The sequence below is a fragment of the Mobula birostris genome, chromosome 1 (assembly GCF_030028105.1).
Source record: "Mobula birostris isolate sMobBir1 chromosome 1, sMobBir1.hap1, whole genome shotgun sequence".
Classification (NCBI taxonomy): Eukaryota; Metazoa; Chordata; class Chondrichthyes; order Myliobatiformes; family Myliobatidae; genus Mobula; species Mobula birostris.
Genome location: NC_092370.1, coordinates 120,061,656 through 120,089,079, shown reverse-complemented (window position 1 = coordinate 120,089,079; position 27,424 = coordinate 120,061,656). Strand labels below are relative to the sequence as shown.

At 44.4% G+C, this 27,424-nt stretch overlaps 1 protein-coding gene across 1 annotated transcript in view; it reads left to right on the top strand.

The window, feature by feature from the left end:
* Positions 1 to 26,577, top strand: part of LOC140204333 (annexin A13-like) — a 53,818-nt gene extending 27,241 nt beyond the window's left edge. Inside the window, exons 4-11 of the mRNA XM_072271020.1 lie at positions 1,523 to 1,693; positions 3,039 to 3,072; positions 8,730 to 8,809; positions 13,984 to 14,052; positions 14,155 to 14,256; positions 15,819 to 15,894; positions 23,563 to 23,675; positions 25,469 to 26,577. Of these exons, the coding sequence (XP_072127121.1) occupies positions 1,523 to 1,693; positions 3,039 to 3,072; positions 8,730 to 8,809; positions 13,984 to 14,052; positions 14,155 to 14,256; positions 15,819 to 15,894; positions 23,563 to 23,675; positions 25,469 to 25,612 (789 nt within the window). The 3' untranslated portion in view covers positions 25,613 to 26,577. The remainder of the gene's footprint in view (positions 1 to 1,522; positions 1,694 to 3,038; positions 3,073 to 8,729; positions 8,810 to 13,983; positions 14,053 to 14,154; positions 14,257 to 15,818; positions 15,895 to 23,562; positions 23,676 to 25,468) is intronic.
* Positions 26,578 to 27,424: the final 847 nt, after the last annotated feature.

Genomic DNA, 27,424 nt, shown 5'->3' with positions numbered 1-27,424 from the left:
CTGCCCTTCGGACCCTCACCCCGAGTCCACCCTTTCCAGCAGTCTACCAACTCTTTCCATTCGTGTCTTCTCTCCCCATCTCTCCCCAGCCAAAAAGACCACGGAAATCTCTCTTCCAGCTCACAAGAAAGAACAACAGCATTTCTAACCCCATTATCTCTAGTCATAACCCAAACATTGCTGCTACAGAGAAACCATTACATTATCAGTGAAACCTTACAGCATGTTACACAAGTCCTTGCAGAAAATACCAGTCTCAGTTTATGCCGTTCTTGCTAAGTTCCTGAACCGATTTTGGTCACTAAGAGCAGGTGACAAATTCTTTTTTACTCGCCGTGTACCATGAACAAGTTGGCAGCATATTTCCAAAGTTACAACAGAATCAGGGAGTCATTGAATATGGAAACAAGCCAATCCACCCATCATTTCCACACGTCATACATATCAATAACTCATAGAAAACTGAAAAGTATCAAACAGGAAATGACCCTCAGGACGATGTGTTGTGCCAAGTTCATTAAAATAGTAATTGAATGCCTAACTGAACTAATCTCTTCTGCCTACACAAAGCCCATATCCCTCCATTCTCTGCACATCCATGTGGCTATCTCATTGGGCCTACCCGACACTTGTGTTTTCTTTTTAGTTTCTACACATTCCCATCTGCACTCCCAACCCCCCAGATATTCAACCATCCACCCATACGCTAGGGGCAATTTAAAGCCGTCAATCAACCTACCAACTCGCACATCTTTGGGAAACTGCAACACCCAGGGGCAACTCATATGGTCACAGGGGGATTGTGCAAACTCCACACAAGGCCAGGATTAAGCCCACGTCTCTGGAGCTGTGGGGCTGTGGCGCCATTGGCTGCACCCCTGTACCATCAAATTATCTCACTGGTGTTAAATCTCCCTCGGCCTCAGTGAGGTACTGATCAGATGCTATAAAAATAATTGCTTGCTTCACTTCTCCCCCTGTGGTGGTAATCGAACGAGAGAAGACGGCACAGCTCCCAGCTTGCGATGGGCAGTGAATCAGATTGCTATGAAGATGATGGGTGGCACCTTCTCATGGGTGGGGGTAGATCCAGCTAACACACCTTCCAGAGGAAATGACCAGCCATTTAGGGCCATCGCCTTTACCGCCTCTGCAATTGTCAATCTTTAATCCCAGTCCTTTTCTGGCCTCTACGAATTTACCCTCCAACATTGATCCAATGATCCTTGAGGAACAGCACCACACCACATTTTCTCTCTAGACACATTGACACCTTCCATTTCAGGTAACCACCACTTTATGCTACTGTATATTTCTGCTTCCTTTGTTGAAGCTGTCTGCTGAAATGCTTACTGCCTTCAGAATGTTGATCAAAGGATCATCACCTTGGCTGCCTCTTCCTGGGAACAATCTCCTAGGAGACCAGATTAGACCAGGAGGTACATAAAGCGATCCGATGGCCTCAAACAAATGGATCTAACACAGATTTAATGCTTGCATTCCCCCTCCCCTTTTTCTGTAGGATCTTGAGAAAGTGCTTCAAGGAGAACTCAGTGGATGCTTAGAAAAGACACTACTGGCCATGTTAGATTGGCCTTGCCACTTCGATGCCAAGCTGCTGAACAAAGCAATGAAAGGAGCTGGAACAGATGAAGACATCCTCATCGAGCTTCTCTGCACAAGAGCTAATTCAGTATGTTTAATCCTGAACCGCGTTATTTGGAGAATTAACATATTCTGACTTTACTCACTAAAAAGTGTTGCTGAAGTGTAAAGGAGATAAAGCAAGATAAATGCTCACTTTATACATCACAAGTACATAACACAAATAATGAAATGAGTCATTTACGTCAAATCAAATCAGCGATGTTTGTGCTGGGCAGCCTTGCAAGGGTTAGCACACTTTGGCACCAGCACAGCTTGCTCACCAACTATGACCGTACATCTTTGGAATGTGGGAGGAAACGGGGCGCCTGGCGGAAACCCACATGGTCACGGGCAGAAGGTACAAGCACCTTACAGACAGCGCTGGGAATTGCACCCCAATCTCACAGCTGGTGCCCTAATAGCGTTTCGCCAGCCGCTAAGCTACCGTGCAGCCCACTTGATTCGATTCTCCAACTTCAAAGCGCTGAAGGATTGAATCACGTGACACTGAAGAAGCCAGTTCAGCCCATCCAGCCTGTGCTGTCTCTTTAAATTGATGTGCTGACATAGGAGAGGGTTCAGAAGACGTTCACGAGAATGATTTAGGGAACGAAAGAGTTACCGTATGAGGAGTGTTTGATGGCCCTGGGCCGGTATTCACTGGGATTAAGATGGGGGGGTGGGGGGGAATCTCAGTGCAGTTTTTGTTGGACTGCAGATCATGGTCTCTCTTTGGGGTCTTTGCTATTGCTTGCTTGGTGGGTGGTCGTGGTGACGCTTCCTGCTGAAGTAAGTGGAGGAGGGGGAGGGGCCAGGGTTGATGCTTTGCTGCTGCTTGTGAGTGTGGGAGGGGGGAGAGTGGACATTGGCGTTCTAACGTTTTCCTGTCCTTCATTCTTTGGGCTTCTCTTCTGTTTTCGTGGATGTCTGCGAAGAGTAAGAATTTCAAGTTGTATACTGTACACATTCTTAGATATTAAATGGAACCATTGGACTATTGAACCTATCAAATGCTGATAGGCCAAGATGGTGTGGATGTGGAAAGGATGTTTCCTATAGTGGGGGAGTCAGACCAGATGGCACAGCCTCAGTGTAGAGGAACGTCCATTTAGAACGGCGATGAGGAAGAATTTCTTTAGCCAGAGGGTAGTGAATCTGTGGAATTGATTGCCACAGGTGGCTGTGCAGGCCAAGTCATTGAGGGCATGAAAGGTTACAGGGCAGAGGCTGGAGAATGGCGTTGAGAGGGAAAATGGATAAGCCACAACGAAATGGCTGAGCACATTTGATTGGCTGAATGGCTTAATTCTGCTTTTATCCCTTATGGTGTTACGGTCTAATACTTCTGATGAGCATATGTAGCTATTTACTCATTATAATTTGTTTTTCAGCAAATCATTGCCACAAAAGAAGCATACAAACAAAGTAAGTACTTTTTAACAATAACTAAGTCAATTAATACTCAATCAATTAGAATAATTACTTATTACTGAACTTATAATCATAAGAACACAAGGCTGCACAAGGTTGTGGCTAATCTTCTACCTCAGTACCACTTTGCTGTTGTATCCCTGAATCTCTTGACTCTTTTGTAATCAGTTTCTATTTGAATGAACTCAGTGACTGAGTGAAGAAAATTCTCCTCATCCCATTCCAAACCAGACTACTCTTTACTCTGTGCGTGACTGACTCCGGTTCTAGGCTCCTCGCTGAGGCGAAGCACACTCCCTTCATCCAGCCTGTCGTGTGCTGTAAGAATTTTCAATGAAACCTCGAGAGTAAAGTTTTTCAAGTTTTGTTCACTTTCCCTCTCATGATTCGCAGAGAAAGACGGAGACAGGTATTTACAATATGGAGAATCAAGGGAGTTGGGGATCAGACAGAAAAGTGGAGCTGAGATCAGAGTCAGATAGACATGGCATTACTAAATAGCAGAGTTGGCTTCCATGTCCAATGACAAACTCTGTCTCCTGTTTCCTGTTCTGTGTTGTTTTCAGAAAGTGGTCTTTTCATTTTCACTTTATTTTCTGATTGCTGATGTATTTCTTGTCACTTTATTCCAACTCCAATACTGTACAGGTGTAGCTGTGTTGGAGGTGGTCAGCAGAATATTTCAGGGTTGGCCACAGCTTCCGGTGCAGACAGTTCCCTATCTCTTTCAGACTGCTCTTCCACTCAACAAAGGCAGACAAATTCCAGAGGCTCTAAAGCTCACGTTATAATTTCCAGAAGCATCCAATTTATCCTCTCATATCCCGCTCTATAAGGATTTGCTACATCATCATTTCTTGAGATTGCCATCCCGACTCGACCTCCAGAGAGTCCACATGTTCCTGTTGCTGGTGCACGGTGTGTACATTGAAGGTTCTCCCCGTGATCGTGTTGGACTCCCCCGGAGGCTCTGCGTTCCTCCCTCATCCCGAAGATGTGAGGGTTGGTGGGCTCCTTGGCTCCTCCAAATTACCCCTAGTGTGTATGTGAGTGTAAAACCTGCGGGGAGGGGTTCGATGGGAATGTGGAGAGAATTAAAATGGGATGACTGTGTGATTAGTGACTGATTGCGGGGCCGATGGGTATGACCCCATGACACAGTGAATGTAATAACCTAGTAAAACTTTCTTCTCCGGCCTTTCCAGAGAAAACATCTCCACCTCCTAAAACTTCTGCGATCTCCCTAATACTGTGTTTGGGAGCCATTTCAGGTGATGGATTACAACGTAGAGCTCTGGCAAACTGGGGGGATTTGCCTCAATTGTCTCGTATCTCACTGCATCATCTGCAGTGCAGAGCTTACTAACATTGCTGAAGAAGTAACACAAACGTGTCGCTGTTTTATTGCGAATGTATAGTACAGAGTCTCACGTCCCAGCGCTGGGAATGGTTGGTGCTTGCAGTTCTTCAACAGACCCGCAGGTGGAGAACATTGTTCGTGGTTCGCACACTAACCCAAAAACCAGGAAGTGTCGCGCAGAGCTTTTACAGAATCGGCAAGGGCTTAATACGTATTCAGAAAGTGACTTTAAAACCTATCTGTCTCTCTGACTAAACTTTTCATTGCTAATATCTTCTTAAAGTGGTTTGATGTCAACATGATATCCCATAAGAGCCAAAAGACAAGTTACGACATGAGAAGTATCATATGCATGCTAATTGTGTGTGCTTGTGCATTTTATATGTATGTGAGAGTGCTTGTGTGCCTTTGTGTGTGTGTATGTGTGTGTAGTAAAGCATGTCTGTGTGTGTGTGTGTGTGTGTGTGTATAGTAAAGCATGTCTCTGTGTGTCTCATAATCATAGTATCATACAATGTTGAAACAGGCCATTTGGCCCAACTCATTTTCAATGACAAGTCAGCATCTTCCTATATTAATCCCACCTTCCAATCTTAGCATTTCACGTCTAGCAATGTAAATTTTCTTCCAGACACTTCTCAAATACTGCCAGCAGCCCAGCCTCAAACTGTCACAGTGGCAAGGGCATGGGGAGCAAGGGTGGACCCAAATGCAAGACACATCTTGTGAGGTTACTTAGATTTAGTTTATTGTTCGATAATAAGGAGAAGGAGTAGCGAACTGGACAAGGACTGAGGACTACGACCAGGCTGGGACCAAGGGTCTGGGCTAGGACTCGGAATCAGCTCCCAGAACTAGAGGAGACATGAAGAGGCTAAGGTATGGACTCCGAGCCCGAGACTGGGCAAGGACCCAGTACCTGGGCCTTGCCTCGGGCTCAGACCCCAGAACCAGGCATGGATATGACATGGGCTAGGGAGAGGAGGAACATGGGAACACAGAGCCTCAGTCTCAGGAGAGCAGGTACATGGAACCTTGGACACATACACAGAACACAGAGTCAGGACCCCTCCTTGGGTACAGGACATAGGGCCGGGACTCACACACAGAACAGAGAGTGGGACCCCTCCTTGGGTACAGAACATAAGGCCGGGACTCATGACCCTCTGCGGGGCAACAGCAAGACGGCCTGACTTACCCCACGGAGGCGAGGCCAAGACAAGACAAGACCAACACGAATGAACACCAGACAGTACCTGTCTAGCTCTGGTGATGGAACTAGACCAAAGTGTAGGCGGGGGCTGCAGACGAGGGCTAGAGGCAAGAGGGGCAGAGGGGGGATTCAGACAGGAATCACTGATCGCCAGGGCCAGGACTAGACTCAGAACTGGGAAGCCGCCAGGGCCAGGACTTGACATGGTACTTGACGCCGCCAGGACCAGGACTTGGATGCGGTACTTGAACGCCACCAGGGCCAGAACTTGGACGTGGTACCTGGATGTCGCCGGAGCCAGGACGTGGACGTGGTACTTGGAAGCTCCGGGTAGTGCCGAGCTCTCGACTCGGCCCAGGAACAGTAGACAGCAGCTCTTGATTCTCTCCGGCGGGTTAACTGATGGACCCACCTTGATGAGGAAACTTTGCAGGCTCGCTTCGGTGAGGTAACTGGACAGGGTGGCTCCGGCAGCATCCAAGTACCACGTCCACGTCCTGGCTCTGGCGGCGTCCAAGTACCACATCCACGTCCTGGCTCCGGCAGCGTTCAAGTACCATGTCAAGTCCTGGCCCTGGCGGTGTTCATGTACCATGTCAAGTCTTGGCCCTGGTGTCGTTCAAGTACCATGTCAAGTCCTGGCCCTGGCAGTGTTCAAGTACCGTGTCAAGTTCTGGCTCTGGCGGCGTTCAAGTACCTTGTCAAGTCCTGGCCCTGGCGGCGTTCAAGTACCATGTCAAGTCCTGACCCTGGCGGCGTTCAAGTACCATGTCAAGTCCTGGCCCTGGCGGCGTTCAGGTATCACGTCAAGTCCTGGTCCTGGCGGCTTCCCAGTTCTGAGTCAAGTCCTGGCCCTGGTGGTCTGTGATTCCTGTCCTACCCCCTTGTCTGAATCCCTTCTCTGCCCCTCTCGCCTCTAGCCCTCATTTGCAGTTCCCGCCTGCACTTCAGTCTAGTTCCATCACCGGAGCTAGATAGGTACTGTCTGGTGTTCATTCGTGTTGGTCTTGTCTTGTCTTGTCCTCGCCTCCGTGGAGTAAGTCAGGCCGTCTTGCCGTTGCCCGGCGGGGAGTCGTGTCTTGTCTTGTCTTGTCTTGTCCTTGCCTCTGTGTGGTAAGTCAGGCCGTCTTGCCGTCGCCCCGTGGGGGGTCATGTCTTGTGTCTTGTCCTCACCTCCGTGGGGTAAGTCAGGCCATCTTGCTGTTGCCCCATGGAGGGTCATGAGTCCCGGCCCTATGTCCTTTACCCACGGAGGGGTCCCGGCTCTCTGTTCTGTGTATGTGTCCAAGGTTCCATGTACCTGCTCTCCCGAGACCGAGGCTCTGTTTTCCATGTTCTTCCTCTCCCTAGCCCTTGTCATGTCCATGCCTGGTTCTGGGGTCTGAGCCCAAGGCAAGACCCAGGTACTGGGTCCTTGCCCAGTCTCGGGCTCGGAGTCCATACCTTAGCCTCTTCATGTCTCCTCTAGTTCTGGGAGCCGATTCCGAGTCCTAGCCCAGACCCTTGGTCCCAGCCTGGTCGTAGTCCTCAGTCCTTGTCCAGTTCACTACTTCTGCTCCTGCCTAGCTCTCCTGATATCGAACAATAAACTAAATTTAATTAACCTCACAAGATGTGTCTTGCATTTGGGTCCACCCTTGCTCCCAATGCTCCCACCACTGTGACACAACCATTCTCTCGGGCAGTGTATTCCAGCTGCACACTACTCTCTGCAAGAGGAAGACCCCCTCAGATCCTCTCTAATCCCTTCCTCATTACTCTAGCTCTACATCTTCTAGTTTTATCTACCCCTGACATGTGAAACCTTTACTGCAGCCTACCCTCATAACTTTATATAGTTCAATTATGCCCCTCTTAATCTCCTCCACTCAAGGGAGAACCAGTTTAGCCTTTCCAGCCTCTCCTCATAATGAATCTTCTCCATCCCAGGATGTGTGTATTGAATGTGTTTTTATGTGTGTGCTTTTGAGTAAGCAGATGTGTATACATTTTATATATGTGTGTGTGTCTATGTGGGTGTGCTTTAAGGTTGCTACATGTTGCTTTGGTTTACTCTCCTGGCATTACACAAGTCCCTATGTACAAGATCTTTCTCTCCTACACACATTCAAGCAGATGTGCATGTTTCTGTGTGAGAGAGGAATAAAAAGGGTTTGACCGAGATACATGTGTGATGCCAGGAGAGTAACCTAAAGCAATATACAGCACCCTCAACACAGCAGAATATCACTAGGACACTTACCTGGAAATGATTGAATACAGATCTATGCTAAGTATCAAAAGGAGATCTGAAAACTAAAGCACATGGTCATACAGGAAGGTTTTAAGGAGGAATTGAAAGGAAGAGAAATAGACAGAGAGACAAGAGGGTGTAAGGGGGGAGTTCCAGAGCTTAATGACTTGGCATTTGAAGGCACCCAGACTGTTGTATATTTAATATTTAACTAATGTTTGAGTAATCTTGTGTATATATATATATAGTTTGGTTAAACATTCTGGTTCATTTAAATAATTAATTACAAGTTATTTGTATAAATACACGAATTGCATATGTCATCACACTGCAACGTGATGCATGTGCACCTCACTTAAAGTAAACTCAAAGTTAGACCCGCATTTCGGACTCCTGAGTCTTCCTTCGAATTTTTGAAGTTACAAAACGTAACAGTGATCAATCTTGGAATGATCAAAATTGAAGAGGCAAGAAGCCTGGTTTAAAAACAAAGAGATCTGTGAGAGGGTTGTGGAGCTGGAAGAGATTACAGAGAAAGGGGGTTTGAAGTGGACTTGTTGCTTAGCCAGAAGACACAAAATATTGTTCAGATCTACAAGAAATTATTTCCAGTGGTTTCTGCTTTGACATGAACCTGGGCGATTACCTCTCTCCATTACTCTGTGGGAAAACAATCTTGGTCTGGTATTGTTGACACCAGAGAATGTTGGATGCAGTCCACACGTGCATGGACAGTAAAAGCAAACATAATCCTGATCACCATTTCTCCCTCTCACTCTGTATCCATTGTATCAGATTTAGACTCAATGTACATGATCAGTGTCATTCCCCCTGTTCTGCTGCAGTGTTCCCATGTGATCTGGAAACTGATGTTCAAGGTGACACTAGAGGAACTCTACAGAAACTGCTGCTCTCATTGCTCGAGGTAAGAAACATTGAAACATTCAACACTCTCTAAAGGTGGCAAAAATGCTGACAACGATGAAGGCTACTTGTTTATGTCAATGCTCATACCTATAAAAACTTGAAAAATGGACAACTAACAAGTTGGTTCATAAAATCAAACCTTGTTTCCTTAGCTAATATGAAACTAATATCCATTTTTACTGTTTATCCAAAACTTTATTTGTAAAGTATGGATTTTAGAATAGAAAGAATGACTGACGCAGGAAGAAAGGATGTCATTCAGATTCCTGGGTCCACATTGACCTTCAATGAGAAGTCTCAGTTCCTCCAATTTCCCTGTTGTTTCTAAAATTACAGCAAACAAGAGGGCTGGTCAGATATGACATTAAAACCTAACCTGACCCCAACACTACCATTGCCAATCAGAGCACACTCTGACCAGACCTAAACCATTCCAAATCAACCTGGTCGATGACCAGTCCAACCCAATCATTAAACAATTCTCAAGTCTAGATTTATGGTCTACATCTATGGTCTTATAGTCTAATCCAACCTGACTGAGGCTAACTTAGATACAACCCAAACATGGCCCATCCAAAAGCAATCCAACCTGACCACAGTCAGTTGAGAACAGCCAGACTTGAAAACGGACAATTCAATCCTAACACAGCTAGGGTCAGTCCTGGCCCAACCTGGAACAAACTAGTGCATGCTTTTTCTCCTCATTTGTTATCCAGTTTTCTTTTGGAAGATCCTTTTAATAATGCTTCTATCGTTCATTCGAGCAGAATTGTCCCAAATCACAACAATTGATTGTGTAAAATAAATGTAATTATTTTATTCTCTGGTTGACCTGACAAATTTAGAAATAAAAATAGGGAAGGTTGGTCAGCAGGCAAAGGGAAAAAGTAAGTTAAAGCTTCAACAGAAGTCAGTCACAGAAGCTGTCTCTATAACAGAGCTAGCCAGGACAAACCAGCACACAACCCAGAAGAAGCGGCCATGTGATACAAGCAGAAGTTAGGGATCAAAGTTTTGATATGTTCACCAAAAGTCAGCCAGTTGTGGTTCTGAACAAATACTTCCTAAGCAAGGCCTTGGGGGTGGTGATGGTGGGGTGAATACTAAGGAAGGCTTGGTGGGTGTGAGAGGTGGAGGCAGAGAATGAGAAGGGGAATGGTTTCAGTCAGATTTTTGTATGAGGTCCCTCTGTTGGTTGTACTGGGTTGTCTACATAATACACAAGCCAGGGCAGTAGAATATGGAGAGAAAGCTGTTGCCCATGTAGCAGGCTGCCCACTTGATGCAGCTGCCTCCAAAGGGATGGAAGAGACTAATAGAGTTCGGCACCAGCAGCGTTGCAGGAGTTGCCAGCCAGCATTGAAATCAATGTAGGACTGTCTTAGGGATTCAAGCTCCAGATTATTCCCTGCGATTTACTTCCGAATCCTTCCCCATGAGTGGGTATAGCCGCAAGGCAGTAGAGGTTTGAGATCAGAGTTTTCCTTCTTCTAGATGAGCTGCCAACCATGGCAGACGTGCCCCATCTGCCCAAAGCGACTGGTTTTAAGGTGCCATTAACCCGCCTTTGCTCATCCTTCTGTCAGCAGGAGGAGCTCCTCTGGGCTTAGTAGCTAAGCCACATGTGAAGGCCCGGAGCTGGACTTGAGTGTCAGAGGCTATTTGAGATGCACACCATTGTGAGCATTTAATAGGTAGACAGCTTATCTCCACTGCCAACCTTAAAGAACCTTAAGAAAGATATTTGTATGACGGATATTAAAAGGAGGATTGAAAAATATGTTCAAGACTTGGAATTTGAAAAATATGTGGAGAATTCAGCAGAAAGGAAATGAATAGGGATAGATTCTCACTTTTCAGAACCTAGGATGGTGTTGAAACCAGTGGATAAGAAACTACTCCTGATTGAAGTTTGACTGAGTGCCTGCTTTTCTACAGAATTAGCAGGTATACGCTATATGGTAACAAAATGAATGTAAACTAACATTACGTTGCTCTAGGAATAGGAATGAACAGTGAGAAGGAGACCATTCAGCCCAACAAAGCTTTTCTGGCTATCCAGACTCACACTACTTCCCCATTCTTGCTCCATGGTGGTGTGGGTTACAGCCAGTCAGGTGGACTTGTTTAAATATACTGAGGGCTTCTGCCTTCACCATTTCTTCAGGAAATGAGTTCCAGACCCACCCTCGGCTCCCCTTTACGTGCTTCACCAATCACTCTAAATCTATGTCACCAATTGTTAATATAATTTGCCGCACAAGTAGTTAGGGTAGGAAGGAAGGCATATGTCATGATTGCCTTCAATGGCTGGGGCACTCAGTGTAGGAGTCAAGAGGTCATGGTACAGCTACAGTATGTAAACCCTTACTCAGGCCAAGTGCAAGTTTCTTTCCTCAAAACTGTTGATTTTACCTGATTGCCCGATTAGCGGATGGCTGTGGCAGATTCAGAAAGGATGCAGAAGTGGTTTAGTAGGATGTGACTCAGTTATGCCTGCCTCTTCGTTGGCTACGAAGAACAGTCCAAGTTCCAAGCCTTCCCCAGTATCGCTCCCCAACTCTTCCTCCGCTACAGTGATGACTGCATTGGTGCTGCTTCACGCACCCATGCTGAGCTCGTTAATTTCAACAACTTTGCCTCTAACTTCTGCCCTGCCCTTAAATTCACTTGGTCCATTCCTGACACCTCCCTCCCCTTTCTTGATCTCCCTGTCTCCATCTCTGGAGACAAACTGTTGATCAACATATTTTATAAACCTACCAATTCCCACGATTATCTTGACTATACCTCTTCCCACCCCATCTCCTCTAAAAATTACTCAGTTCCTTCACCTCTGCCACACCTGTTCCCAGGTTGTGGCTTTCCTTTCCAGGATGTCAGAGATGTCCTCCTTTTACAAATAATGGGATTTCCTTTCCTCTACCACTGATACCGCCCTGACCCACATCTTCTCCATTTCCTGAACATCAACGCTCACCCCCTCTTCTCATGGCCTTAGCAGTAACAGAGTTCTTACCACCCCATGAGCTCCACGTCCAGCACATCATCCTCTGCAACTTCCACCATCTCCAGAGGGATCCTACCACTAAATATATCTTTACCTCCCTCACCCGCTATCCACTTTCCACACGGGTCATTCCTTCTCTGATTCCCTTGTCCTTTCGTCCCTCTCCACTAATCTCCCTCCCAGCACTTATCTCTGCAACTGGTTTAAGTGCTACACCTGCCCATTCACCTCCTCCCTTGCCTCCACTCCTGAAGAAGGTTCTCAGCCCGAAACGTCGACTGTTTCTTCATTTCCATAGTTGCTGCCTGACCTGCTGAGTTCCTCCAGCATTCTGTGTGTGTTACCAGGATGTTGTCTGGATTAGAGGGCATGAGCTATAAGGAGAGCTTGGATGAAATTGGATTCTTTTCTCTGAAATTTCAGAGGCTGAGGGGAGACCTGAGAGAAAAATCATAAAATTATGAGAGGCATAGAGAGGGTAGACAGTAGAATTTGTTTCTGAAGGTAGAAATGTCAAACACTAAAGGGCAGAGCTTTAAGTTAAGGGGGAAAGTTTAAAGAAGTGTGGGGCAAGTTTTTTTTTACGCAAGAGATGTAGTTGTGTGGAATGGCTGCTGGGGGTAGTTGAGGAAGCAAGTACAATGGTGACGTTTAAGAGACCTGTAGATGGACACATGAATATGCAGGGAGGGAATGGAGGCATATCAGAATCCTTTATTATCTCCAAGTATGTGGACACATACAGGGAATTTGATGCCGGTTTCCCTGAGCTCTCCCGTACAGAATCAAAAAGCAAACAATAGTGCAAATAATCGTGAACTATATACAATGAGGTTTACCTGTGTATGTACAGGTAGACTTGGTTTATAATAGACTAAAATTCAAGCGTTCATAAGACTGATGGCAAACGGAAAGAAACTGTTCTTGTACCTATTTGTCCTGGCATACAGTGATCTAAAGCACCTACCAGAAGGAAGGTGTTGGAACAGGTGATGTCCAGGATGTGCATCACATACAGTCAAAAGGGATTTAATTTAATTCAGCATCATGTTCAGCATAGACATTATGGGCCAAAGGGCCTGTCCCTGTTCTATGTACTCTATGCCCCATGTTCTAAACATACATTATATTACTCTAGGAGTAGGAATGTGTAGCAATAAGGCCATTCACCCCAGCATGCCACTTCCCAGTTATTGCTCTAGGCTAGGGTCATGTGGGTTAGAGTTCATCAGATATATATGTTTAAATGTGACCTGTGTTTCAACCTCCATCGTTCTTTCAGGAACTGAGTTCCAGACCCTTCCCCACCCGCATATTGTGGGGTGAAAAAATTCCTCCTCAACTCCCCTTCAAGTCTTTCCAGCGATCACTTTGTTAAGATATGGATATCTCTGCTACAAGAAATAGATCATAGAGCCATACAGCAAAGAAATAGCCCATCGGCCCACCAGTTCCATGCTGACCAACAAACGACCAAATATAATGGCCCCTTTTACTAACATCCGGTGCTTCCCATTTATAGTGTCCAGGCCTTTCATAATCTCCACTTCAATTAAAATTCTCCTTCGCCTCCTCTGCACCAAGAAGAGATCCCAGTCTATTCAAGTTCTCCACAAAGCTAAGATTCAGCAGAATGGGAATTGTCACTGTAGATCTCCCCTTCACCCTTCCAGACCTGCAGGACCATGCCAGAATCAAGTGATTCTTGAAAGATCATGACCAATGCATCCGTCATCTCTTCAGCAACCTCTCTCAGGACTCTGGGATGTAGTCCGTCAGGCCCGGGTGACTTATCCACCTTAAGGCCTTTTGAGTTTTCCTCTGTAATAACAATGGCACTCACTCCTGCTCCCTGACACTCACAGACCTCTGGCACACCACTACTAGTATCTTCCACAGTGAAGACAGATGCAAAGTACCCATTAAGTTCATCTGCCATTTATTTGCCCCTATTTCTACCTCATTAGCACCATTTTCCAGTGGTCCAATATCAACTCTCATCTCCGTTTTACTTTTGTCCTGAGATGATATAGAATAGACATGGAGGTCTTTTCAATCCAATCTAAGTAGAGGGACCAGCTGCTCACTAAGGAATAATAAATTTAAATAAGAATAAATTAGCAATGTCTTAGCTAACGTTATTGATAACTTTGCAAATGCAGGCCAACCGAGACGAGTGGTCTGAAGTCAATGAAGGCCTGGCTGAACAAGATGCCAAAAAACTGTTTGAGGTAAATAAAGCTTCTGTTTGACATAACTAAACCTCAAAACCATGCAAGAACAAAAAGTTGCACTTTGCAATAACTTTTGAAACCAAAAATTTCTGTTTGCAGGCTGGTGAAAACTGTTGGGGTACAGATGAGATGGCATTTAATACTATTTTAACCAAGAGAAGCTGTATGCAGCTAAGAGCTATCTTCAAAGCTTATGAAACAGTGAGTAACAATCACAACTTGTGTCATTTGGAAGCAAACATGAAGACTAGGAAATAGAAACATGAATAGGTTACCTGGTCCCTCTAGCCTTCCCCACTGTTCAATGTGGTCATGGCCAATCTATGCCGGCCTCAACTCCTCTACTGCAATAATTTCTTTGCTTGTCTGTCCTGGATGTTTGAAAGTGAATATAGTCAAGGACGGTGAGATGTTCGCTCGAAGCCAGTCGATTCAGGAGCTAAGATCAGAAAGTGTTGAACATTTCTCAGTAAAAGATTCTTGAACCTTTAACCTAATAACAAGAGGATATGAGGTCAAGGCAGGACATGCACATAACTATCTTAGTCATTACTATGGCTGCATAAAGAGCAGAGTGAACCACAGTTGGCAACTGAGCCTCAGGAGTTGTATCCTGGTTCTTCATCACTCTCTACCCTAATGGCTAACAGATCATTACAAATATTAAACACTTCTAAATAATATTACTTTTATTAAAACTACACCTAGTGTGTAAATCAATTATATCTGTTAATATTACTTAAAATGAAGAGGGAAAAGGACACTGATTTTCAGTCACTGTTTTATTGGTCATCGATCCTATCTAATGGGACTGGACTGGATTCACCAGCTGTGGCTGGAGTGAAGCAGAAGGGTCAGGTGCCAAGCATGTCTGGCCTCTCAATTCAGTACATTACCAAATTCCCTAGACCTAGTGCCATGTCTACCGGTGGAGTGCAACATCTGCTGTGTATTTCATAGCAACATAAGAAACAGATCATGAGATATGGGAGCAGAATTAGGCCATTTGGCCCATTGGGACTGCTCTGCCATTTCATCATGGCTGATCCATTTCACTCTCAGCCCCAGTCTCCTGCCTTCTCCCCGTGTCTTTTCATGACCTGACTAATCAAGAATCTATCAACCTCTGTCTTAAATATACCCAATGACTTGGCTTCCACAGCCGCCTGTGGCAATGAATTCCACAGAATTTGGAAATAGTATTCAGAAAAAGGAGCAAAAGTTGACCATCCATTCCATTGGAATCTGTTCCATCCTTCACCTAGATCACGGCTGATTTTCTGTCTCAGCACCAGAAATCTGTCAACCTGTGTTTTAAATGAACACAATCACTAAATCACCACCACCTTCTTAGATAGAGGATTCCAAAGATTCAGCACTCTCTGGGGTGAAGTCATTTTTTCTCATCTCAGTCCTAAACAGCCAACCTTTTATTCTCAAACAATGCCCCTTCATCCTAGCAACACACATAACACGCTTGAGGAACTCAGCAGGAAACAATCCGTCAATGTTTCGGGCCAATGCTGCACGACCTGCTGAGTTTCTCCAGCGTGTTGTGTGTGTTGCTTTGACCCTAGCATCTGCAGAGTATTTTGTGTTTACCCCTTGGTCCTAGACTCTTCAGCCAGGGAATACATCTTCCTGCATTCAGTCTCCCCTTGAGATACTTTGTAAGTTTTGACGAGATCTCCCCGGATGCGTTAACTGGTTGGAAGTCCCACAAGGAAGCTGGGCTGTTGCTGATTTCCCTCTTATTTACACAGCTCCATGGCTCAAGCATTGAGGAGGTGATCAAAAGAGAAGCATCTGGTGACGTGAAGAAGGCTTACCTGACAATTGGTAAATAGCTGAGTAATAATTTGTAATAAATCAAGGCTGTTTTATTTTGAGGCCTCAAGTGTGGGATTAGTTTTAGTCCCTTTTAAAATCTTTCAATAATATGGCATCCGTTAGTGTCACATCCTCAGGTATGAGTATGTAGTATTGCACAAGTTACATCAACATGGGGCCATTCAACCCTTCTATCCTATACACCATGCTTTTGGAACAGGCTACTCTGTATCACAACCTCTTCTCGCTACTTTGGTTCTCTCGATCTAAAAACTTCTAAATATAAATCTATCAACTTGAAAATGGAAATGACAAAGGACTTCAACCTGAAATGTTAACCCTACTTCTCTCTCGACAGACGCTACCTGATCTTCTGAGTGTTTCCAACATGTCCTGTTGTCTTTTTTTAATCACGCTCTCTTTGTTCTGCTAAATTGGTCCTCTGGGCAGCTAAAAGTATTTCTATTATTGATGTAACAATGGGAAAATTCAAAGGGAGAAAAAGCAAAAAGGCTGCAGATGTTGGAAATGTTAAATAAATACCAGAAAATGCTGGGAAAAACCAATGAGTCAGGCAGTGTCAATGGAAAGAAAAACAGTCAACATTTGAAGCCCTTTCATCAGAATGTAAGTTCAAAGGTCACTTGATGTGGTTATGCTTTCCTCACAATTTCGGAAAAATTTATTCTTTTCCCTTTCAACAACAGACAAATGGTGGGGAATGTAGCATGATATACCAGAGTTATCTGATTATAACTAATCAATTCTCCGGAGCAATGAGAATGACAAGATGCATTGAAAACTTGGCATATGTCCTCTTCCAGTTCACTTCCAGTGATGTTTGACCTGGGTAGAATTAACACTCCCTCAATGTGTTACAAAGAATTTACAGTAAAATACAGACCATTCGTTACATGAACAAGGGGGAAGAATTCAGTGACAGGGCGAGAAAAGGCAGGTGGGAAGGGACATCAGTTAACACTGCTCCTTTAAAACTCCAGACGCCTGGGATCAATCCTCATCTTGGGTGCTGTCTGTGTGGAGTCTGCAGGTTCTCCCTGTTAACAAATGGATTCACTCCTCTGCTCCCTGGTTTCCTGCCCTGTTTGAAAAGCAACAAACAATCTGCATAACCACCTCAGCAGGTTTGTGGGTAGAAAAGAATTATTGACTATGTCTCTATGACTTTTCAGGTTGAAACCATGCATCAGGACTGAGAGTAAAAAGGGGTGATGACCGATATAAAGAAGAGAGGGAAAGGGCTGTTACAGAGGCCAGTAGATGACTGGTGGACCAAGACTTCAGCACTGGTAGCCTTTGTCTTCCTGATTATCACATGCCAGCCTCAGTCTTCACCTTCACCCTCCAAACCTCTCATCTGTCTTTATTTTTCTTGCTTCCATCCATTACCCACCTGCCTCCTGATTCCACCAACCCCCTCCCCCCGCACCTCACTCCAATGACCTCTCACCGATTATCTCCTCAGTCCACCAATCACTTACTGGCCCCTGTATTACCATTCCCCCTTTCAATTTTATTCCGTCGCTTTCCCTGTCCAGGATTTCGATCAAAATATCAGCAATAACCTTTCCTCCCATAAATGTTGCTCAACCTGCTGAGTTCCTCCCGAATGTTTGCTGCTCATTATTCGCAGTCTCCTGTATCTGCATTGGAAAGGAATATAGATTGCTAGTTTAGGTTCAAGTTTACTTGTCATTCAATCATACATGAATACAGCCAAGTGAAATAGTATTCCTCTGGAGCCAAGGTGCAAAACGCATTACCAACAGCACACAGCACATAGAACATATAGCACCTATGGTTCTGACAGCAGAAAAATACACGGTCACAAACCAAAATAATATAGCTAGTCCCAGAGTGGCATGGCCTGTAGATTGCTGGTGTGTGGGATGCTGTCCTGCTCTAGCTTGTTCTTCCACTGACTGAGCACTAAAGGGCAGCACTGATGGAGGGGCTATCTCCCAACCCACTATTGAATCCAGTATGCCCACTGAGGCCTCTGCTCTCTCCCACACTGCCACATGGGCAGCAGCATCAGGCGACCCCGCAGCATGAGGACCTAGTCCACGCCGACACCAAGACAATGCAGCCCATCGCTATCGGCCTCACAAGTGAATCAGTAAACCAGGCTTGCAGTATTCTGCGTTACCAATGCCCAACAGGGTCTTGCAATCACAAGAAAAATGTCCAAGACAATCACTCGCACCATGCACCGCCTTGGCACAACAATGCTACGCAACAAGTCCAGGCAACAACGCAACAATGGGACACAATAAGTCCAGCTCCATTGCTAGCGAGCAGCTCGCTGATGGTGCAGACCTGCAATATTTGATGTTCTTACTATTCAGCAGTGTCTTGCCATCGTAAAAAAGACATAAAGGACAAACGATTACACCTTTAATTAGACCTGGAAAGGCTGCTGCATCTGAGTGCACTGCCATCCAACCGTAAACCTTATTGGTAGTTTAATTAACTACTGTACATTGCCCCCAGTTGTCAATACAGTGCCTATATAAAAAAAATCCCCCCTTGGAAGTTTTCATGTTTTATTGTTTTACAACATTGAACCACAGTGGATTTAATCTGGTTTTTTTGGCACTAATCAACAGAAAAGACTCTTCCATGTCAAAGTGAAAACAGATCCTTACAAAGTGATCTAAATTAATTACAAATATAAATCACAAAATAATTGATTGCATAAGTATTCACCCCCTTTAATACGGCACACCAAATCATCACTGGTGCAGCCAATTGGTTTTTAGAAGTCACATAATTGGTTAAATGGAGATCACCTGTGTGCAGTCAAGGTGTTTCAATTGATTGTAGTAAAAATACACCTGTATCTGGAAGGCCTAACTACTGGAGAGTCAGTATCCTGGCAAAAACTACACCGTGAAGACAAAAGAACATTCCAAGTAACTCCGCAAAAAAGTTATTGAAAAGCATAAGTCAGGTGATGGATACAAGAAAATTTCCAAGTCACTGAATATCCCTTGGAGCACAATTAAGTCAATCATCAAGAAATGGGAAGAATATGGCACAGCTGTAAATCTGCCTAGAGCAGGCCGTCCTCAAGACCTGAGTGACCATGCAAGAAAGGGACAAGTGAGGGAGGTCACCAAGAGACCTATGACAACTCTGGAGGAGTTACAAGCTTCAGTGGCTGAGATGGGAGAGACTGTGCATACAGCAACTGTTGCCCGGGTGCTTCACCAATCACAGCTTTATGGGAGAACAGCAAAGAGAAATGCACAGTTGAAAAAAATCTCACATGAAATCTCAGCTCGAGTTTGCCAGAAGACATGTGGGAGACTCTGAAGTCAACTGGAAGATGGTTCTATGGTCTGATGAAACCAAAATTGAGCTTTTTGGCCATCAGAATAAACCCTATGTTTGTTGTAAGCCAAACACTGCACGCACATCATCAAAAATATATCATCCCCACTGTGAAGCATGGTGGTGGCTGCATCATTCTGTGGGGGTGATTCACTGCAGCAGGCTCTGGAAGGCTTGTGAAGGTAGAGGGTAAAATTAATACAGCAAGATACCATAAGGTAAAGGAGCAGAATTAGACCATTTGGCCCATCAAGTCTACACCATTTCATCATGGCTGATCCAAATTTCCTCTCGGCCCCATTTTCCTGCCTTCTTCCTGTATCCCTTCATGCCCTGACCAAGCAAGAATCTATCAAACTCTGCTTTAAATATACATAAAGACTTGGCCTCCACAGCTGCCTGTGGCAAAGAATTCTATGGATTCGCCACCCTTTGGTTAAAGAAATTCCTCCTCATCTCCATTCTTAAAGGATGCCCCTCTATTCCGAGGCTGTGTCCTCTGGCCTTAGACACTCTCACCATAGAAAACATCCTGGGGAAACACAGGGAAGTCCTAGAGGAAATCCTGATGCAGTCTGCAAGAGAATTGCAAATTGGGAGAAGACTCGTTTTTGAGCAAGTCAATGACCCCAAGTATAAAGCCAAAGCTACACAGGAAAGGCTTAAAAACAACAATGTTAGTGTCCTGGAGTGGCCAAGTCAAAGGCAAGACCTCAATCCAATTGAGAATTTGTGGCTTTTCACTCACGATCCCCATGCAATCTGACAGAACTTGAGCAGTTTTGTAAAGAAGAATGGGGGAAAATTGCAGTGTCCAGATGTGCAAAGCTGATAGAGACCTATCCACAGAGACTCAAGGCTGTAATTGCTGTCACAGGTGCACATACTAAATAGTGACTCGAAGTGTTGTAAAACAATAAAGCATGAAATCTTCCAAGGGAGGTGAATACTTTTTATTGGCGCTGTATGTGGCTGGAAAGGGGAGAGCTGATAGTAATACAAGATGGGATTATTGTAGATTGGTACATGATGGCTAGCATGGACATGGTATGCTGAAGGGCCAGTTCCATGTTGTATGACGCTATATTGCTCTCTGACACTATGAAGCTTTGACGAGTTAGCATCAGACGCATTGCATCACTTGCAGACTTGTATTCACAGCACATTGTTGTACAATATGGTCGTTGACATAAATGATGCATTTCACTCTATGTTTTGATGTACATGTGACAAATAAATGTGATCTTTCATCTTTAAGCTCAGTGGGTAGACCTGTTGAGCTAATAGGATGTTCTTAAGCTCTTCATTTCACATAAATTTTCATAATAATAGCAAATGCCAATGGACAAAGTGTCTAATGGAAGTGTGAACTGGTAAGGTGCAGAGAAGGGTAATAATTCTAACACTTGGGGATTGGTAAAAGAGTAGATATTGAGGGAAAGGATGCAATAGATTGCTCTGATCTTCGGATGTAAATGTGATAGAAAACTGACAGAATTCCCTTGGTGAAAGCTGCTGTTCCGCCACCTGCACCGTCTCTCAAGGACTCTGGGATTTATTGCAGGAAATTGGCTAGGCTCCTCCTGGAACTGCAGACAGATATGTTTTAGTAGAAAATTTACTGGGTCATTCACTAGTGGAACAACGACCAGTTGAAGGTGCTGAAAGGCATCAGTGGATCAGTAGGTAGCATTCCATCTTCTGAGCCCCAAGATCATGAATTTACTCCTGGGGTTCCACACTTCTTCACGTAGTCTGTGAGTTCTCGCTCTTTTGGTGCCTCCCTTTCAGCCGTTAAAGGGTGCAAGAAAGCTTTATGAGGACGCTACTGGGAATGGATGGTTTGAATAAAAGGAGAGACTAGATGAGCCGTGGCTTTTTACCCTTGAGTGTGGAAGGAGGGTGACCTTAAGGAGGCTGAGAAGGTGGATAGTCATATTCTTTTCAGGGTACAGGAGGGCATATGTTTAAGATGAGGGGAGAAAGATTTAAAGGGACTCTGAGAGGCAACTTCAGACGGTGGGAGGTACATTAATGGAATGAGCTGCCAAAGGAAGTGGTTGAGGCAGCTATAATAACAACATTTCAAAGACATTTGGATAAGTACCGTTTATGGATAAGAAAAGTTTAGAGGAATATGGATCAAACACTGGCAAATGGGATTAGCTCTGGCAGCTTTGCCAGCATTCACATATTGGACTGTTTCTATTCCATATAACTCCAAGACTCTATGCGTCTATTTCCGTGGTGTGTGCCTCTCCCTGTCTCCCTCTCTCTCTTCCCCCCCCCCCCCCACTTCAGGCATTCTCAAGACTCCATTTTCCCTCTGGGCTCTCCAACCATTCTCTCAGTCTCTCCTAGGGCTGGATGCCTGCCCACCCAGTCTCAGACCCCTGATTCACCTGTTCTGCAGGAACCCCTGTTCACCAAGCCAATTCTTCATTGTTGTCTATCCATAGAAACATTTCACCCCCTTGCATATCAAGAACCTGTCTACCTCAGTGTTAAAAATACTCAAATACTCTGTTCCGTCAATGCAACAACCTTTCCCACCTTGTGGCATAGTGTGAAGTCAACAAGCTCTTCAACGTTAGCAAAAAGAAGCAGCCGGTTATTGACGTCAGGAAGAGGGGAGAAGCACACACCCCTCTTTGTGTTAATGGTGCTGAGGTGCAGATGGCTGAGGGCTTCAAGTTCCTTGGTGTAAGTATCACCAACAATTTGTCCAGTTCTAGCCATGTAGATTCTACACCTAAGAAAGCATGCCAGCACCTCTATTTCCTCAGAAGGCTAAGGAAAATTTTATGTCCCTGATGACTCTCACCAATTTTCACAGATGCACCTTTGAAAGCATCCTATTCGGGTGCATCACAATTTGGTGAGGCAACTGCTTTGCCCAAGATCACCAAGAAATTTCAGAGAGTTGTGAATACAGCCCAGCCTATCATACAAACCAGCCGCCCCTCCATTGACTCTGCCTCCTCTTCCAACTGCCTAGTGAAAGCAGCAACATAATCCTGGAGCACCCCACCCACCTACCCTGATCATGCCCTCCCCTCCCCTGTCTTGTCAGACAATAGGTATAAAAGTTTGGGAGCACATAGAAACAGGCTCAGGAACACTTTCTAACTCACTGTTCTTAGACTCCTGAACAGACTTCTCATAGGGTAAAAGATGAACTCGTAATCTCCTGATCAACCTTGCACTTTGTCAACCTGCACGGCACTCTCTCTGTAACTGCAACTCTACTGTATAAGATAGTAAAAATAAAACAGAATGTATATTCTGCGTTCTGTTTCATTGCTACTACCTTGCTGGTGATTATGCATGCACTGATCCGTCTGGATTGCATGCAAAGCAAAAACTTTTCACTATATCTTGGTAATGTGACAATAATAAGCCAATACCAATCATCATCTTCTCAAACTGGTTCTGCCATTTAGAAGAATCCGTCATTGATATGTTGCATATTTACAACTCTTGTTCATTTGATTTCCTAAATGTACATTCTTTTGCCAGGTACCTTCTAAGATAAACTACCATCTGTCATTTCCACTGGACATCTTCCATCCCCATGTTATCAGACTCCTGAATGGACATTTCAAATTCTAAAAGATGAAGTCTTAATCTCCTGATCTACCTGGCTGTAGCCGTCGCATTTTATTTGTCTCCCTACACTACATTTTCTCTGTAACTGTAACATTATATTCTGCATTCTGTTTTCCCTTAACAACCTTGATGTACTTATGGGTGGAATGACCTGCCTGGATGACACACAGACAAAAGTTTTCCACTGTATCTTGGTTCATGTGACAATAATAAACGAATACCAGTACTGTTGAGGATAATATTACTAAAACTCACAACCTCTGGAGAGAAATAAACTCATCCCTACTCTTGGCTTCCTTAGATAACTCCTTTAGTTTTAAACAGCAACCCCCTAATACTCGATTCTTCTATGTGAGGAAATAGCCTCTCCACACCACCCTTGATACCAGGGCCCTCATCTTGTAACTTGTGCAGTCCAGTGTACCCAGTCCCGAAGAAAGGGCTCGGCCTAAAACGTCAACTGTTTATTCATTTCCATAGATGCTGCCTGACCTGCTGAGTTCCTCCAGCATCTTGTGTGTGTAATCTTGTTTCCCAGAAATGAACATGCCAAATTACGTTTGCAATTAAATGTTTAATTATTATTAAGTTTTTGAATTATTCTTTTTCTACAGTATTTTTCTGTCTTCTCTTCTAACTTTTCAAATCCATCCTGTGACTTGCGTAGAGCCCATTCACCCACACTCGGCTTACTTTAATTTCCTTATGCAGTTCAGTGCACCAAGGACTGCCAAGCCTATTTTGCAGAAGTGTTACATGAAGCAATGAAAGGTACGGGGACGGACGAGGACACGCTGATTCGCATCCTGGTCTCACGCTCAGAGGTAAAATGGAATTCAAACTTGGCTTTTTGGGTCTGGTTTCCAATCAGGTTGGATGGGGGGGGGCGCGGGGAATGTTTGGCAGCACTCTGGAAGTAAAGTGCTCATGGGTGGAGTCAATTCTAACCCCAGGCAACACCCAACCAGTCCGGTAGCATCTCTGAGAAATGGTCAGGTATGAGACACCTCATTGGAACAGAGAAAAAGAGGAATCATGTTTAAAGCAAGTGGAGGACTTTGATGGCACAGTAGTGCAGTGTCAAGCCACTGCTTCATAGCTCCAGCACTTCAGTAGGACCAAACAGAGTAGGTCTTACACAGTGAATGGTAGAGCACTGAAGCTTGCTGTGGAACAAGAGGATCTGGGAATACAGGTCCATAATTCACTGGAAATGACATCACAGGTGGATAGAGTTGTGAAGCTTTTGACACATTAGCCTTCATAAGTCAAAGTAATGAGTACAGGAAATGGGATGTTATGTTGAAGTTGTATATGCCATTGGTGAGGCATAATTTGGAGTATGGTATGCAGTTTTGGTCACCTACCTACAGGAAAGATGTTTACAAGTTTGAAAGTGTGCAGGAAAAATTGACAAGGAAAGATTGAATAAGCTAAGACTTTATTCCTTGGCACATTAAAGATTGAAAGGAGATTTGATGGAGGTATATAAAATTATGAGGGGTATGCTTAGGATAAATGCAAGCAGGCTTTTTCCACTGAGGTTGAGTGGGTCTACAATTGGAGGTCATGGATTAAGGGTAAAAGGTGAAAAATTTCAGGGAACATGAGGGGAAACTTCATTCAGAGGGTCATGAGAGCGTGGAATGAGCTGCCAGTACAAGTGGTGCATGCAAGCTCGATTGCAACATTTAAGAGAACTTTGGAAAGGTACATGGATGGTTGGGGGTGGGAAGGGCAGTTTAAATGGTTCTGCATGGATTAGATGGGCTGAAGGGCCTATTTCTGAGCTGTACTTTTCTATGACTCTATGATCAAGGTTCAGTGCTGGTCTTGAGTGCTGTCTTGTGTGCATGTTCACCCTGTGACTATGAATGGGTTTCCTCCAGGTGCTTACATATCCCAAAGACCTGTCAAGTAGTAGATTGCCCCTTGGGTGCATAACAGTACTTAATGGTCAGCATGGACATGATGGGCTGAAGGGCCTGTTTCCACTTTGTATGACTCTATTATTCTATGACATACTGTGATGGTTAGTATGACAACTAATGCCCTCCTCACTCCTCCAAAACTTTCCATAATCTCTCATGCAACTTCCACTTACCTGGTAGAAAACAGCTCAAGCGACACTGGAGAAACTCCACACCATCCAGAAGAAATCAACTCACTTGACAAAGACCACCAACTCCACCCTAAACACTCCATTCATTATTGTGGCTGCATTGTGTACCGTCTACATGGTACATTGCAGTTTCTTTGTGAGCGGAAACTTTAATCTCTACCAATGGACATAGGACACCACAACCTGCAGGTCCCCCCCCCCCGCAAGACACACGCCATCACTACATTGTCACTGGGTCTACATCATGGAGATCCCTTCCCAACAGCTCCGTGGAATCACCTTCAGCAGAAGGACTGAAGCGATTTAAGAAAGTGGTAAATTGGATGGGTACTAAATGTTAACCTCACCCATGACAACCGCAACCTATGAATGAAACACACACATCAGCCCCCTCTGCCCTCCCCAAACCGCAGTGATGCCCATCTACATAAAAGTGATAGGTTTAGCTGATTCCCATACTGTAAGAAAGATGACCTGTACTTCTCTATTCAACAGGTTGATCTTCCGAACATTAAGGAGAAGTATCAGGAGATGTACAAGAAGCCTTTGGCTGATGACATCAAATTGGAGACTTCTGGGCATTTCCAGAAAGTTCTGCTGGCCTTAGTAAAAGAAGAAAATGGGACAGTTGGAATATAAGTAGCTATGTTGTCCTGAGCTTGTCACTATTCAATGGACACACCCATGGTTTATTTCTCATCATGCTATTGTGATATAATCCTTTACAAATAATAGTATTGTAGCATGATCTCTTTTGGAAAAGGCGGACTCTCATTGGTAAATACTTGAAGGAGTAAAACTGCCTGAACAAGAGGGAAATGCGGGGGAGTGGGACTAGTTTTTACAAACGAACACAGCATCGGTGGGTGAAACCTGCTCCTTTTGTGCTGGATCATTTCCCAAGGAAAGGTGTCTGACATCATGCAAGACAAGTCATAGTGTTCGGTAGGGTTTAGTTGTATGGGGTTGCTGAGGGTGTGTGAGTGGAATGCGTTGTCTGCCTGTGAGTGGGAGCTGCATTCAGTCATGGCTTTCAACAGTTCAAGGGTAGAAAGAGGATTGCAGGGTAAGAGTGGAGCTGTTGAACTTTCCTCATTGTTCTCAAAGAGATTTGGCATGGACTCAGGAGGATCAAGTGGCCTAATACTGGTCTGTGCTACATTTGACAGTTCATTTTGCCTGTGGCATTGACCAGAATGTTAGGGAACTATCTATTTCCTACCGTCCATTGACAGCCTATGATTGTTTGGCAACCAGACTCCAATAAGACTCAAATCTGCTCAGTGTGCGAAATGGGAAACAAAGTATCATCCTGCCAAAAGAAGTATTCTTTGACATCTCTACAAGTTAAGTTGATTTTGGAAGTGCAGACCGGACATTTTCTGGTAGAGCTAAATGCAGAACTAGTGCTGCATTTTTTCCCACCTTGCTCTTAGAAATTCAGGGGCTAGAAGATCCAGCAAACCTGGACTTGTTTTAAGATGTATTCAGCTTATTGCTTCCCGATACATGTCAGTATCAGCCCACTGTGAAGTCTCACTTTCTTTTACATTACAGTGTAGTTTATATTTCATTGCAATGCATTATAATTAAAAGGAAATCTACATGAATAATTTGCCGTGTCAGTGGTTTGTCTGTTGAGTCATCGGCTCTGTTTAACATCTTTGCAAGTTAGAAATTTATTGATGTAACATAGAAATAATGTACTTATTTTTCCCAGAATTACCACAGCAAACTATAACACTGACCCTTTGCTCATCCAACTAGTCAGTGTGAAATCTCCCAATGTCACGGCATCAAGTGTTTGATTTTGTTCCTATGCTCTGTGCATAAGGCTCCTCTTCGCATCGATGCCCGATCCTATGATTATGTGTTATAAGCATCTGTAGGACTTGTTTAATACGTGTGGGAAATATTTATTCGAAGTCCCATCTTTGTGCAAACACATGGATCTGATGAAGCAACATTTTGTCACAATAATTGCAGAGATGTGGTGAGGGATAGGGGGTACAGGAGGGAGGCCAGATGGGAACATTTTCGGCATTCCACCTCACCACTGTTTTGAGAGTGAAACTTGTTTGTAGTAAATGGGTTTACTATTATCACATGTACCAAAGAACAGTGAACAAACTTGTCTTTCATACCAGTCATACAGATAAATTCATTGCAACAGTGTATTGAGGTCGTACAAGGCAAAACAAACAAGGTAGAGAATCCCTTTATTTCTTGGGAATGTGTTCACACAGGGGCAGGGGAAAACTATTCAGCTTCTTGAAGCCCACTTGCCTTCCAACTTGATTGTTGCTAATATAATGGTCCCACACATGTCTAAGCAAACGTTATACCAAATGTATTTTTAAAAAAAGAACAGGACAGCGCAGTGGTGAAATTAACAAGAGTCCCCTCCAGGTTCTTGGGTGTCTGTAACAGGCTCTTATTTTTTGCATGTGT